This window comes from Daucus carota, chromosome 4, assembly GCF_001625215.2.
Source record: "Daucus carota subsp. sativus chromosome 4, DH1 v3.0, whole genome shotgun sequence".
Taxonomy (NCBI): Eukaryota; Viridiplantae; Streptophyta; class Magnoliopsida; order Apiales; family Apiaceae; genus Daucus; species Daucus carota.
In genome coordinates this window covers 22,182,854-22,201,929 of record NC_030384.2, presented here as the reverse complement: position 1 = coordinate 22,201,929, position 19,076 = coordinate 22,182,854, and the positions used below count along the sequence as shown (strand labels likewise).

The window sequence follows — 19,076 nt, the reverse complement described above, 5'->3', positions numbered from 1 at the left end:
AAATTGGTGTTGAAAATTTCATCAAATTTGCTAGTGCACGAACGGATGATTCAAAAGGGAGGATAAGATGCCCATGTAACGAACGTGGAAATTATTATCTCAAGTTTCCCGATAATGTGACATTGGATTTGTACCGGCACGGTATTATGCTGGGATATACAATATGGTACTATCACGGGGAGAGTGATAAGTCACGGGTTGACATTGGAACAAGTTTTAGGAATGTTGGTTGCACGGATGATGATTTTTATGATGCACGTGAAATGCTTGGAGATTTTGCGGAGGCAACAAGACAATTCGAGAAAAGCGACCGAATGCGGAGGCAACATCGGTGGCTTTTATTTTTCAAGGGCGGGAAATTCAAATTTTGGCCAAAAATTTGAAGTGGCATAAAGGAATTTAATTTTTAACAAAAGCGACCGCCAGCGCGGTGGCTTTTATATAAAAGCGATCGGAATCAATAAAAGCGACCCTCTTCAAAGCTACCAACTCTTTGCGGTCGCTTTTAATTAAAAGCAACCACATATGGTCGCTTTTATGTAAAAGCCACCAATTTTTGATGGTCGCTTTTAGCCCATTTTCTTGTAGTGGCTTTTCGCTAATAGGAGTCCTTCAATTTTTCCTCCATTTTCTTCCTCCCTCATTAATCTCCTTTGATCTACGGCACTAAGAGCATTGACTAATTCCACTAGGGTTATTTTGGATAGGTCTTTAGAATCTTCAAGTGAGGATATTTTAGACTCATATTTTTCAGGAACACTCACCAGAATTTTATCAACAACCCTCTCGTTGGCAAATATTTCACCAAACAACCTTATTTGATTAACAATGCTCATAAGCTTACTCACATATTCCTTAATAGTTTCGTTCCCCTTCATTCGCTGCATCTCGAATTCTCGTTTGAGATTCAAAACTTGCATCAACTTTGTTTTAGCATTTCCTTCAAACTCTTCCTTTAACGTGCTCCATGCCTCTTTTGGTGACTCGCAAGTCATGATACTTGTAAAGATTCCATCCGACACCGCCGAATGAATACATGAGAGTGTCTTTGCTTCTTTTGCCGCTTCCTCGTCACGTTTTTTGATTTGAGCTGCGGTTGGATTTTGTGGAAGAAGGGTTAATTCAACATCACTTTCAATTAATTCCCATAGATTCATAACTTTCAAATATGATTTCATTTTGATAGCCCATGAATTATAGTGATCTCCTTTGAATGTAGGTATCGAAAGAGAAAAATTATTTGACGCCATTTGAAAAAAATACAAAGATTGCTTATCTATATATATATTTTCATAATTTCACAAGCCCTTTAAACCTAGCTCTAATGCCAAGTGTAGAATATAAAACTGATTCTTATTAATTCTTGTACCTTTAAAAAAGAGATTACATGTCATATTTAAAACAAACGTACTTGATTTTTAACAATATTCTACTACTTCTAATAAATCTCCTAATACAAAATAGACTCAATACCTCCTACAAACTCTCTAGAACTTCAACAATCATCCAACTATTCAGATCTAAAATTAATCCTCAAAATAAATAACTAAACAAATAATAATAATAACTAAATTTAAGATTATTCCAACAACTATTACTGGAAATTCGCGGATCTTTATGATTACCTAGCCTCGTTCACATGTTATCGTTATTTCGTCAGTATTTAATGACAGAAATGTATCAGATACAAAATTTCATTGCAATATGCGATTATTATTTTTTTTTACGAAATATGCGATTATTCTAATATTTCATAATGTAATACATGTATTCTCCTAACTAACATTTCCTCAAGATCACAGCTGGCCGTTATAAACATTTCATCTCCTCAACTATTTACTAACATTTCCAAATTGTATTGCAGCTTGTTATAATATATTTATTTAGCTAAGAGATACTCCCACAAACTGCTCGTATGAGCCTATTAATACCAATATATAACTATAACTATTACTTTGTAGGTTTTGTAACATCTGATACCTTTTTCAAACGACATATTAATAATGACAGGATACAATAACAATTTCTGCAACAAATAACAAACTAAATTTTTTCAAAGTTCTTATTACTAATTAATAATAATTTTAATCCATAATAGCATGTAATAAATAATACATAATCTCGCCGTGCAATAGGACTCCTTGCAGCAGGCTTATTCACCAGGGCAGGTGATACTCTTCCAACTACATGCATTCTCCAACTTTACTGATAAACCCACAGGGATGATTTCTTCCTCATCTATCGGTTCTGAAAGTTCAGCACTCTGATGGAGAAGGCGTAAACAAAAGCAAACAGAAGTACAAAACCCGAAACAACAGCTGCAGCAACTCCAATAAAGTCGTGATGAAATCCAAAGTACGTCTGCAAGAACTCCTCGACACTAACATGTTCATCCACCAGCACATCCTTGACATCTCCAAACTGAGAAGCCAAGAGTCCGTACAATGTCCATGCAACAGGATTTGCCCAGTAATACCATCTCAACCATATTGGCATTCTCTGTTTTACCAAACAAAATAAAATGGTACAAAATTTCCAGTATTACTATGATTGTGTACTGCATATGTATAGTGTAATTTATAAATTGGAGAAACATGAGAACTAAAGAACTTACAGGTCTAGGGACAATAAATCCTGCAAACAAATTCCATAATCCGTAAAATGAACTGGCTATAATAGATGCAACGCTTGGGTTGGGAGTCACAGCCACAGTCATCATGCCATAGAAGGTGTAGTACAATAATGTCGTAAACATAAAGAACAAGAACCAAAAGAATTTTGCCGCATTCCATTCAAATCCAATCATTGCGTACACTATAACACCATATACCACAGTTTGCAGAAGAATGTATGGTATTTCGACCAGCACCTAAAGAAATGTAGAATAAAATCAGCTCAAATTATTAAAATTTACATTAAAACCAAGTCGATATGCTGAGACACACAAGAGGGCAAATGGTCCTTGAATACTGAAATATTTCTGGTAATGTTCAATATTCATTGCTTACCTGAGCTAATGCATATGACAAGACTGAGTACATTCCAGCAGCTCTTTCTCTGTAAAACACTGTTCTTTCAACAGTCACTACCGGCTGCACAGATGAGGCATTTTGGGCCCCAATAAAGAGAACTGAACTATACAAAGATCCCATTGAATTGAAAAGATCCTGTCGATGTCTCCTGCATAACAAGGTATATTATATATAGATCGACTAAGAGCCTTAAGCATTTTTTGTCATTAAATTATTAAGCTAGTATCAATGTTATATTACCTCTTGGATCCAAGATCCCAGAATATAGTTCCATACAACACGGCGATAAAAGTTGTAAAGAAAAATCTGGCTGCAGTGTAGGGAGGATTTCGCCAATATGATGCTCTCTGTTTCCATAGGCATGTCAAAAACTGGCTGAAGAATGATTGAGCGTACTGAGTACGGAAGGACAGATCGCTTGACCCCGGACGAGGAGTACTTAATTCTTTTATAAGAGATTTATTTCTTCTGCATGATTTTGTTAAAATTAATATACACTTATCTGCGAAAGTATGAGATAATAACAGTTGTATTGACCAAATTTAGTAAAAGAAGACTTTGTAACAATATTTAAAAAGCCCCAGGTAGATTCAACTGACCTGTACAGATCTGAATTCCTATATATTTCAGTAAAATCAACCCCGAAAATCATTTCTTGCTTAGAACTTGTAACTTCCAACACCCAAGTGGCTGGATTATATCCCTCGCTGATTTTACTTATCCCTTCTATTTCCTTATGCATTCGAAGAACGATAATGTTTCAGAAGTTACTCAATTTTTTAAGCCATTTAATTGCATAGGTTTAGGTAAACTTACCTCAAAGTATCGGATTAGTTCGCAGGAACGCCTTCCTACTGGTCCAACATACAGCTCCAATCCTCCTTGTTTCATCAGTAATAACTAAACAAACAAAGATATATAATATTAATATTAAGTAAATAAGAATTCAAATTTCCGGCATGTATGAACAATTATAACCTCATCAAAAGCTTCAAATATGTCTATGCTTGGTTGATGGATGGTGCAAACGACGGTTCTTCCTGTGTCAACTGTGTTTCTCACTGTTCTCATAACAATAGCAGCAGCCCTTGCATCCAGTCCTGATGTAGGCTCATCCATAAATATTATTGATGGGTTCGCCACCAGCTCAACTGCAATAGTTAGTCTCTTCCGCTGCTCAGTGGATAGGCCACTTACACCTGGCAGGCCAACAAGTGCATCCCTTAATGATTTTAGTTCGACAAGTTCCATGACCTCGTCAACAAACATCTGCAGATGTTTCCAAGAGTTAAATTCGGTTAAGTTGTCTGCATCTTATTCTAATCTTAACTCTGAAATTTTTATCAAAATAATACAACATAACATCCAACCTTTTTACGCTCAGAATTAACATCTGAAGGCAGGCGCAGCCATGCTGAGTAGAGCAAGGACTCATAGACAGTGACATGAGGTGAATGAATGTCATTCTGTTCACAGTATCCAGATATCCGGGCAAAAGTTTCTTGTTTTTTTGGATATCCGGAGATTGTAATATGACCTTCAATATATCCACCTGTTTTTCTACCAGCCAGTACATCCATCAAAGTTGTTTTTCCAGCACCACTGACACCCATTAAAGCAGTGAGAACACCTGGCCTGAAAGCCCCACTCACACCTTTAAGGAGCATTAACTTATCCTCAGTTATGCCTTGGTCTTTCAGTGGCTGCATATGGCCATAAAGGGAAATATAAGTTGCTACATCTATACAAATAATTTCTTACAATCTATATCTCTAATGTACCTGAGGCATGTCAACAGAGTACGTAATGTCATCAAATGTTATCGAGTGCGGTTCAAAAGGTAGAACCATTCCTTTTCTCCTGTTATGATTAGCCTCCCCATTATATCCTGTTGTGGATGAACCATGTGAGTTTCTTCTGTTATGATCACCTCTATCTGCAAACGAACGGCGTTAGTTAGGATATAAAGAATGGTAATTAGATGGAAACCTAGAAGAAATAAAAGCATAGAGCCGCTGATTTAACCTTTGGTTGAACTATTTTTACTTTCTTCTGGTATAACAGCTTGAGGCTTCCCAATAGCTGCAGCCAGTTAAGAAATTATTACACGACCACTCAAAGTAAGTAAATAGGATATTAATTCAAGAAGTATATTATACTCACGGTTAAGAAAAGTAAGAGCCAATGTGAAGCATAAATTGAACAGTAATATAAATCCAAGCAACGCCCCAACGCCAATCCAATACCAATATGCGTACGGGAAGAACCCTCTTGATTTTAAAATTATGATTCCTAGTGGCTCCGTGGTGTTAGCAAGAACCTGTGAGAAAAACATAAACATAAACATAAAAACATAAGTTTCTAGAGTGTATGATGAAGACGCAAAAGGGAGCACAAGCACATAAATATATTAAACTTAAACTTACATGATTCCACTGGTGCCCGAGAAATTCATTCACTGCAATCGCATTCATCCCATACATCATTGGTGAAATCCAGTAACCCCATATCCACCAAACCTTTACATTAACTATTGCACATAGGCCCCCTCCCCAAAAATAGAGGGGATTCACGTTAATTCAAGTGTCCAACAAAAAGTAACCAGGTTTTAAAAGATTGAGTTCCCGTTTTTACCTCGTGATAGGACAAAGCCCCCAAGCGCAAAAAGAATAAGTAGTGCAAAGGATCCAAACTTGCCTGCAACAACCAAACTCCTACTAAGTGCTGCAATGCACCGATATAATGCAGAACCCATCTGGTTGATTAGTACTAAAAGCAGGTACTGTTTAAACAACCTGTTGGAGAATAGTTCATCAGTATAGAGCCTAGGAACATATGTGAGTTGGATTTTAAAAAGAATGAAACTATTACCTTCCAACATTTGGGTCGAACCCAATAACGTAGTAGGTCAAGAATACCCACACGAAAGCTTCAATAAGTGAAATAGGAATCTTGATGATCCATGTAGGCAGCGCATATGACCATGGGGGGTGAAACTGAAGGTCCCTTTGTTTGTAAAAAACAGGAAGCCTTGCAATTGTCATAGGCATCTCCGCAATTCCATTCAACATAATTGACATAACCGCATAAAACAATGCCCCCATGTACAAGACTCCATCATTTACTGAATCTCTGTGCATAATAGTTCTCGGGAAGAGTGCTATGGTAATCAACGCCATTATCAAAAACTATCAAAAAATAAAATTGTCATTCTCTGAGTAAAAAGTTATTGTTAACATCCGGCACATGACATAACAATACATACCTGGGTCGATTTGAAGATGTAGACAAATGAGTTCCGTTTCATAAGTAATATTTCTCTTGAGGTGCATGCCTTTAAGAGTTCCATCTTTTTAACTCCAAACTTATTAGTAGTCAAAGCAGCTGGGTGGCTTTTGCTCTTGTCGAATGGAGTTCTAAGATCAGCTCTCATTCTTCGGCCCACATGGAATGCTAGGTAAGCATTGGAAAATTTTTGGGCCGTAACAAATCTGTAAGGCTTATCTTGACGCATCCAGTATTGTTCCTGATCTTGTTTTGATGTTACCTACAAAGACATAGAAGATTGTCTTATATAAATTTCTTCAGAAACTTATGTCAAGTAATTGAATGATATAAAATTATGCTGAACTTACTTCCTGCAAGAAGTCTGCAACTCCTTTCCTCTCTGGACACTTGAAACCCATGGATTCAAAAAACTCAAGCACATATTCACGAGGACCTTGGTAAACTATATGGCCATCAGATAGTAGGATAATATCATCAAATAGATTATAGGTCTCAGGGGCTGGCTGCAAAAGGGAGATGACTGCAGTTCCTTGAAGAATATGGACAGTGTGACGCAGTGAATTTACAATCTGATATGTGGTTGAACTATCCAAACCAGTAGATATCTCATCCATAAAAAGTGCGTTTGATGGTCCAACTAACATCTCGCCTGTAATAATGCACTTATAGCTGACAAGTTATCAACCAAAACAATTTGAACTACAAACAAAGTTTTGAAATTATCCCTGTTACCATAATTATGACGTTTACTATCAGTCTAAAGATACATGGGAGTTTTAGTACCTGTAGTAACACGCTTCTTTTGCCCTCCGGAGATACCCCTCATCATATCACTTCCCACCACTGTATCTGCACATATGTCTAGTCCCAAAAGCTAGCAAAAGGAAGAAGAGATATGGTGTGAAAAATGAACTTATGTAGTGCCTTGCAACATTTCCTTTAATTCATAGTGATATACCTTTAGAACGTAATCAGTGACCACGCTAGCCTCTTGTCCTTCAATTGCAGCAGCCTGAATCAGCAAAGATGAAAGAGGAATTATTTAATGAAATTAAAAGGTTTACGTAAAAATTTATCAATGACAATGGCTTTCCCTGATTTGATCATTGTATCAAACGTGGGAGGATCATCTGCTATATAGATCAAAGGTTCAACAGGAAAGCACTCATATGGTATAATTGAAATCTTTTGTACTTTTTGAAAGGATGAGAAAAAGTGATAATGAGCGACTAACTTCATTTTACTGTTGAAAAACTATTGTTTCATTAAGATCTTTTATATTAATTAACATCAGAAGACACTTTTAGAGTGTGCACTGGTTTGAAGAAAAAACTACCTTCATATAGAGATCAATATCAGGGTCTGGCTTAATGTTTGCCTCTTTCTCTCTTCTCGAGAGTTCAGCCAACATCTCTACAGATATAGAAGAAAATTAGTGTCACGTTCAATGAATGCCGTTAAACAATCAGAAATTGTAGTAAAGTAAAAAAAAAAACTTATTTCTGACCATATCGAAATCCAACTCCCTGGCACCTAGCAGAGAAAGCCAAGGTTTCTTTCACTGTCAGTTCTCCGATATGGCAATCATTTTGACTGATATATGCAGCCGTCCTGTTGGGTACAAATTCGTTCATTCCGTGACCATTGTAAGTCACCTTCCCGGAAACCTAGCATTCCAAAGTTACAAAAATTACATTATTCTGTTGTAATACGCTAAGTAGGGTTAATCAAAATAAGAATAAACTCCATATACAAAGAAGCTGCAGCTTCCATACTTTAAGATTAGGATCAAGCTTTCCAGACAAAGCCAATAGCAGCGTTGTCTTGCCAGAACTTGGTGGGCCTAATAGCAATGTCATTCTATAAAAACAAAATACAGAACACTCAATTAGAAATTTACGCAGTAAACTGAAAAGTAAAATAAAATCTGAATTAAACCAAAGAATTCAACTCGACTTACCTGCCAGGCCTGATTATTCCACTAACATCACGAAGTATAGACAAATTCTTCTTTCTATCTGGTAGTATGTGGAGGCAGTTCAAGAAGCCCTTTTCATTACAGAAAATTGTTAGAAATAAAACCAACAAATGAACAACAAAAAATTAAAAAAATGTATCCAATGCAGTTATATATCTTTACCTCCAACATATTCCACACAGAATTCAGAAAACTTGGTAAAGCCCTGCTTCCTACATAAACTTTCGCATCAATTTTCAACTGCTGAAATCTAACCTCGATTTTTGGTAAATCAATCCCAACCCTGCAAGATTGAAAAGAATGTAATACACCAAAAAACTTAAATTATATAAAATATACATCTTCATATAATTGAAATAAAAGGAGGGGGAAAAAACAAAATATGCATTGATAATTATAACCTGTCAAGTCTTTTTCTGAGTTTGAGCAAGAAATTTTCGTTACCACCTTCAGAATCTTTTATTAGTCTGTCTAGTAACTCCTTTTTCTCTTGAACATCAAGATTCTGTATATCAACTTCGCTAATGCCATTTACACCATAACTATTGGCCTTAACTAAAAGGCCTTTCTTTAAACGATTATAAGTAGCAAGTTTTTGAAGAGCAGCCCACTTAAGAGCTTCTTCATCATCATAATCATCTCTTGTAGATGATCGTGAGAAAATATCTGCACCACTATTTCTCCAAATTGAAGTACTGTTTGCTCTTGAACTGTTGCTTGCTCTGTATAGATCAATTTCATCCATTATGAATTGAAACTTAATCTCTGTTGTAGTGTTTTAACAAGACACTGGATGGAGGATCAAGATGCAGGATGTGACTCTTTATATACAAGTCGCATGATATTCGAAATTGAATGCATCAAAAATCAAGATACTAAAAAAAATCAAATCTCAAATTCTTAATGATATCTGAAAAGCGTCCGTTCCTTCTTGAAGAGTCATCAACTTGACTATCTCTACAATATCTTGCAGGAAACATCACACAATTTTAAACAAAGTTTGTAAGTTACAAAACTCTAGCGGTAGATATGATGAAGCATGCTGAAACAGAAAATCTTTGACCCATATTCACCTTGCCCAGATTTTGAAGAACTGCAGAATGCAGTCAATGATAGAGGAACGATTTGGGAAAACGTCTAAGAAGATATTCTTTGATATTGCAAGAAATTTGTTACCTTTTTTAACACTAAATTTACATTTGTTGAAACATTTCCTAAAGAAAATTATTAGATCGTTATAATTCTCATAGAAAACTTATACATCATCCCAACGTTCGTTCTTAGTCAATTTATGCGACACCCCAAGTTAAGTACGTATTACTCGCACTTGGATTGTCACACTACACAGCCAGACTACTCCTTTCTGAGTAGCAATCCAAATATAACATTTAAACCTTACATTACCTAGAAGCTCAATTAATCGGCTGCTCCCAATATTTTATTGGCCTTCAAAATTCCTACTGCAAAATCTCTATCATCATATCCGCATCATTTGTTTTTGTATTAGCTAGGTTGATGTTCTACCTTCATCCTGTTTTTTAACTGGCCAAGTATCAAGAACGACAAGAATTGTAAGAGTGAGCGAGCTAATGCCGAAGAACAACACTGATATAGGTCATACCATTAAACTAATTTGAAGTTCAAGCAATTTAAAGGGATTTGTGTAAAGCCATAAACAGACTCAAGCCAAAAAAGTAAGACATTTCTCAGTACCTAACATATAATTTTTAAGATGGTTAGAAAACCTAAAAGAAATACCCAAAGACTGAACATAAATTGAATCAATACGACTGGTTAAAAATTATTCATTTTCACTACAATTAATCAGCCTGATAGTGCTCATTGCAAGCAACATAACTGGTTCCCGGGCCTATATCATTTGGCCGAACCTCTTTATGTCACGGCTTAATTCTCTGTTGTTGAACTCAATACTCATTCAAAGAGAATTTTCTTGCAGAAGTTTTCAGTGCCAACATGCCTTCTCATCCCCGCCTATAGTTATTTATAACGTCTGATTGAGCTATACAGAGTTTGTTAGCAACAACTTTAATGCTTCTCTATCTTTCTTCAATTTCATCATCTTCACATACAAACTTATACAACATGCACAGAGTCTTTCCTCAAACTGCCCATAAATTTCTTTACCAATAATTCTACTCAACTCATCACTTTGCACATATTACATGCACAGTTGATTAAAGCATTTCTAAAAGCCCTTGTTTAATTGTTTTTGTTGCAACTACATAGTGAACACTGATGATAAAGCAATGCTAATGACTAGGAAATATCGAAACTAATAGAAATTCAAAACAGAAGCTGATGCAGAAACTTAAGTTACTTTAGTCACCTAGTATTATCACATTACACGCCACTAAAATAGTTGAGGCATTGGATCAAATACCTACTGGCAGAGTTGCAAACTCAGTTGAAGCTGTCGTTTCTAAGACGAAAAAGATTAAAAAAAATGATTACCTTCCCGATCAAAATAAGTTTTATGCTTGAAGCAACAGGACACCACATTGATCCTCTAGAACTAGAATGATGATTTTGGGAAAGGAGCCACTGCGATAGGGTGCAACATGTCTGCAAAATTGATATTAGGAAAATGCTAGGGACCCCAAAAATTTATCCCAAAAATTTTTCTCAAATGACGTGGCAAAATCTCATTGGTTGCATTCATTCCCATAATAATGAGGCCCCCCTGCAGATTCATCAATCACCCAATCAAATTTCGCCACTTGTTAGCCACGTCATTTGGTAACAAATTTTGGGGAAAAAATTTGGGGTCTCTAGCATTGCCCTTGATATTAATTATTTCCGTGAAAATCGCAAATAGGTTCCAAGTAGTGCGAGGAACTCTTGCCTTTAAGCGGTAAAAGGGACGATTAAGCGAAATTTTAAATAGGTAAATAAGCGTATTAATTAAATATATTTAAATATTTAATTACGATATTAATATATTTGAAAATAATATTATATTATGGTAAGAATATTATTTTTTAAAATATTAACAAAATATATATTTTTAATATAATTATAGTTATATTATAAAAACTTTAAAATTTTAAAACTAAAAATTTAGCAAGTCAACATCATTTTGACAGCTTAATCTGCTTAACGACCACTTAATAATGCGCTTAATTTTTAAAAACGCTTAATCACCCTTTTCATATAAAATTAAAACATTTTAGGGGCGATCACATTTAAACGTCGTCGTCGTGGCTTATAATTTATTTAAAAATTGGTTAAATTTATACAATAATATAACCGTCCGATAAGCCGGTCGGTTAAGCCTCGGACACGTCAGCAATAAAACCGACCGTGTTGACCGTGGTAGGTTTAAAGATGTTGGAGTCTTGCCAACAAAGCAAAACGACGCCGTTCTTGTCAAAACCGACCGGATTGTGCCGGTTGGTTTTAACCCGACACTTTTTTTGTGGCGGTCGGTTTTGTCATGTTTTTTTGTAGTGACTTGCTTCCCCTATTCTAGCTCCGAACCAATTCCATCAAATTCATAGCTCAAACTGAAGATTTGTTGTACATGTTTAAGCTTAGAATCATAAACAGACTTTTGCGTAATGGCTGAACAATTTCTCCAATTCCTGACAGTCAATATGATTCAAAAGTATCAGATTGGAGTATTCTTACATAATTGATGTGTGTGAATATACGGCAAGTACATTGATAGAAGCTAACCTCCAATTGCTCAAAACCTCCATATCTATAAAAGTACCGATCAAATGTTACTTCCTCAAGTAATTGATCCTCATCTGCTAGTTCAGTGGATTTTTTGTCAACTTCAATATCAGTTTCTACAATTAGCAGATCTATGGTTTCCTTGCCAACATGTTCAAGCACTTGCATTCTCCTTGCAGTTAATTCTTTCCCGCTCTATATATAGATGATAGTGAAATGCAAAATGAAGGAAACATTAAGTAAAATTCTTCACAAGTAAAAATTAACAAGTAGTCTTAAAGGCATTGTGCAAACCTCAATGAAAGATGGGGTTACAGCACTTGCATCACCGAGACTTGCTGCAGAACTTTCCAATCTGAAATATACACGTTAGGATCATTGGTTTGACATATGAAATGACATCATTTTAAACATGAAAAGAACCACATTTTATATACAGTACTCAATTCGACGAGGATGGATTTATCCTAGCAATCTTGCTTTGATGATGATGGGTAGTACGTTTTCCATTTCTTGTGATCCAGTGTACTGAAGTCATCAAGACCCGCAATGGCGAGCAAGTATGCAGTGAGTTCTGAAAGTTCTTGGTCAACTGCCTTGTATGAGCTTTTCGGAATCATCTTATCATCAACCCATTCTGAGGATTCATCACAAAATTTCTCCGCAGATCATCAATCACTATAGTGTTGCTAGGTTTGTAAAACTGTTATTAAAACATGATATAAGTCAGCTAAGAGTTTCTTCATCATACACGTCATTTTGCATAAAAGCATTTTAAAATAAGAAATAAACTCTTCAAAAACAATCCTCACTTCATATTTAAGTTAATGTCGATCATTAAATTAAACAAAAAGGTCAGATATGAAAATTGAGTAGACATCTTGAAACTGACTCCATATTAAGCCAAGGGGCTTGCAACCAAAGAGTACTGATAGAGATCATGGCATAGCGATTCAATATTGTTGTAATCTTATAATCAGGATTATCAAGAACCCCAATTTCTTCTAGTTTTAACTGAAAGACACTAATGCTATATCAATATACAAAAGCACTTGTACTACAATCACAACCATGTAAACAGAGGCGGATCTTGATAGGGCAAGAGGGATCAGTCGACCCCCTTTAAATTTTTGTCCTTAATTTTAATTACATAATGTCGTGAAACGGTGAAAAATTATATAATATGAATATTAATTTTTTGTTTTCTATGTTATCATTTTAGTATCCACTATTCTAATCATAGTGGACATGACTTATTTATATTGTGCAACGGTAAAGATTTGGTGTCTTTTCTAAGTATGTATACATCAAATACCCTGTCACAGAATAATTAAACTCATGAAATGTAGATAAGCATGGCCCCAGGATAAACCAGGAAGTCTTGGCAGTCTTTGGCTCTATAATATTATTTGTGTGCTCACTCACTCAAATTATACTAATTCTTTTTCTTGTTGATCAATTTGTTAGATACGGTCTCAACGGTCTGTACAAGGCATATAATGACAAGTATTCTAGGTAAGTTCTGAAAGTTCTTGGTCAGCTTGCCTTGTATGAACTTTTCGAAATCGTCTTATCATCAACCCATTCTGAGGATTCATCACAAAATTTCTCCGCAGATCATCAATCACTATAGTGTTGCTATGTTTGTAAAACTGTTATTAAAACATGATATAAGTCAGCTAAGAGTTCCTTCATCATACACGTCATTTTGCATAAAAGCATTTTAAGATAAGAAATAAACTCTTCAAAAACAATCCTCACTTCATATTTAAGTTAATGTCGATCATTAAATTAAACAAAAAGGTCAGATATAAAAATTGAGTAGACATCTTGAAACTGACTCCATATTAATCCAAGGGGCTTGCAACCAAAGAGTACTGATAGAGATCATGGCATAGCGATTCAATATCATTATAATCTTATAATCAGGATTTTCGAGAACCCCAATTTCTTCTAGTTTTAACTGAAAAATACTAATGTTATATCAATATACAAAATCACTTGTACAACAATCACAACCATGTAAACAGAGGCGGATCTTGATAGGGCAAGAGGGATCAGTCGAACCCCTTTAAATTTTTGTCCTTAATTTTAATTACATAATGTCGTGCAACGGTAAAAAATTATATAATATGAATATTAATTTTTTGTTTTTCTATGTTATCATTTTAGTATCCACTATTCTAATCATAGTGTACATGACTTATTTATATTGTGCAACGGTAAAGATTTGTATAACATGAATATTATTTTTTTCCCTGTATTTATTCCAATTGATCATCGTTACAAAATATTATATATGACCCTCCTTATTTTCGGAGCTGGATCCGCCATGGCATATGAACGATACTTTTGAATGTAACAGAAGAGTCAGGCAACATGAAGCAATTCAAACTGAAAAGGTAACAAACGAGGGAAAGCCACAAAGTCAGAGGTACAATTTTTCACATAAGACATTATACAGTTCATAAGTAATTTCAACTTCCACCAATAAGAACTAGAAAGAAACTGCATCAATGTAACTGCACCAATGTAAACAATATCAGCCGTGTAAATATAATCGTTTTACAGATTGAAAAAAAGCAAAGTATTTACTAAAACGACATTTAAAAACAAAGAACAAAATAATAACAATCTAACCTAAGTTAAATGAATTACATTAAAATGCACGTACATAAATTAAGAGAGAACTTGCAATTTAACTCAAGAAATGTTGAAATTCAAGAATAAAAACCCAATCATGATCATCTTCGTTTTAGATCTAACAAGTACATCGGATAGAAGTTGAGAATCATCACGTATAAGCCCAATTTTTGGATATATGAGTTTCTGATGGACTATGCAGACTTTTGTGGCTCCCCAAATCTGAAATTTTAAATCTCCAATTGAATCGTTTGGTCTAACCATGAAATTCTACTCTTGGTCTTTTCACTTCACCGTCAAACTCAGCTCTTCACTCACTTCGGTCATTTCTATACCAAAATTAAAGTTGTTATTCTCAGCAAAACAAACGATGTCTAAGAGAATATTTTTTCCTTAAGAATCACTTAAGCAATCTGTAAATTTTAAAAACTTGATTTTTTTTGAGAATCTAGTAAGTCTTTTGGAAAATTATTAATAGTCAATTCATTTTTGGAAAAAGCTCTATAGATATGAATTCAAATCAATAAAGGAAAAAATCCAAAAAAAAAAAAGCTACTACAATTATGTGAGACACCTGACATCGTATTTGATTAAAAGAAAATAGAAATTTTAATACAAAAAAATACTCTCAAGATAATCTAGTATAAAAAATAAAAAATACTTGCAGAATCTTATATTAATAAATATTTAAGAAAAACTTGTAATTAAAATATTTGATATTATATAGAATCTATAATACATTTAGTATAATTATTAATAATTAATTATTTAGTAATGTAATTATTAATAATTAATATTTTAGTAATATTTTGTTACCATAATTCCAAAGATATTGTGATTGTATCAATCAAAATCTAATTTACAATAAATATCATAATTTGAAATAAAAACAAGAATACCGTTATCAATTATTATTTAATCTAAATACAAAAATTATAGTGAATCAACGGTTTAAAGTCTTCTCTCTAAATCTTTACCCTAGCTTATATCCCGCAAAGTTTATTCATAATATTATTTTTCCTGAAAAAGAATAGATGTAGAGAAATTTTTAAGTAAATATTACATATATTTATAAGCATTTAGTGACCCCTGGGATCAAAGCCTCCTCCAGGGGAGGGCATGCATAATAGTGACCCCTGGGATCGCTATGCTAGGTGGTCAGCCCCCTAGGATTCAATATCCGACGAGACTCTCAGGCCTCATCGTTTCTATTTTAAGATGGCCCCAGCTAAGGGTCATCAACTTTATACACTAAGTCCTTTGTGGGTTTTCTCTCTAAGACTATTGCTTCTATCTCGGGTTCCCTCACTCCATCAGAGGATGATCAAGATATGAAGGCTTATAGCTAGTCGTTGATAGTCGGTCGCCAAAAAACCTTTTTCTTGTAGTGTCTGAAACAACTAGGTGATAGCTTGAGCTCCTAATAAATAGGCTGCGTAGGCCTCTTGTATCACTAACTTGATTCTTGCTGAAAATGCTAGAGAACATTGAAAGACATATGTTTAGCCTATTTGTAATTAAAGAGGTATCAACTCAACTCTGATAAGAAAGCAAAGTAAATAACAAGTACTACTGAAGGAATCTGTACGAAGAACGTCAAACGATTTATTAAAATCATATGTCTAAAGAATTTCAGGATGCTGCTGCACACCGCTGAAAGAAGTTCATTAATATGTTCAAGCCTCAGTGTACAAATAATCTTTTGTAGCACGTCCAGAAGTCCAGAAGGTATAAAGTTTTAATACTTATTACTCAGAAGATTCCATACTATTTCTACTTATGAAGAAGAACTACGAAGACAAAGACTCGACGAACAAGCCACATCTCAAATGTTTAATTGATAAAGAATATTTGAATTCAGCTAGATACAGATGAATCAGACAGCACATTTGTGTGTCAGTTACTCAGATTAAATATTCTGCATCAACAATAGGTGGTCGTTCAATCAATACAAAGATTCATATCGTTCAAGGAAGTCAGAAGACCTGATGCTGAAGAAAATGCACTATATAATTAATTAATTAATTAATTCACATCTCAAAATAATTGTATAAGTTGTATAATTTATTTATTAAATTGATTCACCTTCGAATTAATTTAATTTATGAATTTATATAATTAATATAATTAAGTGAATAATTGTTGAATAAATAATATAAAAAAAATCTTTATTTTATTGTTTTTAGGCGCGGCATGACAATCTAATTGATTGTCATACCGCACCTTGAAGAGTGCATAATGGCAGAAGGCATGACAATCCTAGGGATTGTCATACCGACTGATCTAGGCATGACAATCACTGATTGTCATACCGAAATCAGTAGGGATGACAATCTAAAAGATTGTCACTTGGTGGGCAAGTCCAGTAAGTCATACCAAGTTTTACATAGTATGACAATCCTTTAGATTGTCATACCCTCCCTTTGTGGCATGACAATGGCTTAAATTGTCATACCTTCCCTTGTAATTGTCATACCACTTTGTAGAATTGTCATAGCACTTTCTAGAGATGTCATAGCCACCCTTGTCATACCAGTTCAAGTGTTTTGCCTATAAATAGGCTTTCACTTCTTTAATTGTAAAATGTTCAAAGCCTTGTGAACTTTCAAGTTATTAATAACTTGTTATTCGTTAAATCCACAGTTTTCTGTACTTTGATCACTCGGTTGTTTTAATCACTAAGTTAGAATACATACTGTCGAATTTATTATACGAACTTTAGTGGACATTAAAACTGAACCGTACTAATTATATAACGACTTAAAAAATTGTTATATTAATTAATTAAAATCTGATTAACAAGTTAAACTCAAATCAGATTATTCTGCCGCAATTTTCTGTGACGATTGTATTCAACCCCCCTACAATCATTTCAGGACCTAACAAACATTTTCTCTCGTTTGCTCAAAGATCAAATACAAGATCAGCTATATTCAGCATTGCTCTCCGTCGCTTGTTCTTCACAACATTTTTCTACATCAAAGAAAGTTCCCATATTTGTTGTTAACCACAATGGAAGCAAATGAGAGATCTTTTTGTAAGACAGTTTCAGTCATTAAAAAATTATATGATAATCAATAGAAAATTAAAATGAATAGTTTTGTTAAAAATTTAGTTCTTTTAGTGTCTTAATTGTACACAACAAAATCCTCAGAAGTTTTTTTTATAGTAGTATAACTAGTAGAAAATTTTGAAAAAAAATACTCGTGTTTCAAAAAAAAATCATACATACAGTCAAAGTTGTTGGAATGCTGATCGAAAGCAGTTGACTTTTGAGTTGCAATAATTTCAATTGAGGTTGCATATAAGGTTACACTATATTTTTGAAAAAAGAGTGCAAATTACAATTATTAAAAAAATTATATGATGATTAACAAATTAGAGTTGTTTCGTAAATTAAATTATTTGAGTTTTAAAATTTAAAATGTATAGTTTTATTCACAATGTAATCCTGTTGATCGGATAATTATTATAAAATTATGATCAATATGATGGTTATCAATATTATAAAATGATAACCACATTTTAATACTTCATATTTGATATTTGTTATGTTCCACCCATACAAGATTTGGTTTATTAATAAACTAGATTAGTCCCGTGCATATGCACGGTTTTGATAAAAATATTATTCTATATTTTAAAAATAAAAATATTAGCGTAATAATCTTGAAATAAATTATATATTATTATTTAAACAATTTGATATTATTTTGCTGATTATGTCTTCTTATTTATAAAATTAATATTTAATAATGTGAAATATAAAAATGATATTAACACTATATTAAAATTAAACATTAACAAATTATTATAATATTTGTAAACATAGCACATATAATTATATTATAATCATAGGTAAAACAATTCGTTATATAAATTGAAAATATATTGGGGCCGATTTGTAATTAGTTAGTAAAATTGACAGAATAGTGATCTATTATATAAATTTTTTATTTTGTACACCGGTTTTTAAAAACGTATTAACCCAAATATGTTTATTAATTATTCAAAAACTATTTTACTTAAAACGTATATTATTCTATCATAAATCTACACTCAAAATAAAATTAAATGTTAAAATATTTCTGATAAAATAGGGAATATAATAAGTGACATGTACGTGACACATGTTACAAGTTAGTATTTAACAAATTATTGAAAATCATATATTTTCTAATAAAAATTTAAACGTGTATAAATACGATATTTATCAATCTTGATATAGATCATATACCCATAAAGTATAATACTCATATTATATTTCTATTATAAAATTTACTTTCGATAAATTTTTAATATTAATTTTCAAGAAAGGAATAACGATTGTAAACAGGGGCATAACATTAATTATCAAAATGTTGAGTTAACTGGAGATATATAATGGATAAATAGATGAGATGTACATGTATAACATTAAATATCCAAAATTGAGAAAA

General features: G+C 33.5%; 2 protein-coding genes across 2 annotated transcripts; both read right to left on the bottom strand.

Annotated features, from left to right (window-relative positions):
- Positions 1-569: 569 nt before the first annotated feature.
- Positions 570-1,250, bottom strand: LOC108217020 (uncharacterized). Its single transcript, XM_017389872.2, has one exon. The coding sequence runs from the start codon at positions 1,248-1,250 to the stop codon at positions 570-572; it is 681 nt and encodes a 226-aa protein (XP_017245361.2).
- Positions 1,251-2,040: 790 nt separating this feature from the next.
- Positions 2,041-9,043, bottom strand: LOC108216150 (pleiotropic drug resistance protein 1). Its single transcript, XM_017388835.2, has 24 exons — positions 8,700-9,043; positions 8,461-8,581; positions 8,281-8,369; positions 8,096-8,180; positions 7,828-7,987; positions 7,657-7,733; positions 7,279-7,332; positions 7,104-7,194; positions 6,668-6,969; positions 6,298-6,579; positions 5,904-6,220; positions 5,667-5,827; positions 5,459-5,562; positions 5,196-5,352; positions 5,058-5,114; positions 4,814-4,968; positions 4,403-4,735; positions 4,011-4,301; positions 3,849-3,932; positions 3,632-3,765; positions 3,273-3,500; positions 3,009-3,180; positions 2,615-2,869; positions 2,041-2,499 (listed from the first exon to the last, which is right to left on the bottom strand). Exons 1-24 carry the CDS (start codon positions 9,041-9,043, stop codon positions 2,239-2,241), a joined length of 4,314 nt encoding a protein of 1,437 aa, XP_017244324.1. The 3' UTR covers positions 2,041-2,238.
- Between the last annotated feature and the right edge of the window lie 10,033 nt (positions 9,044-19,076).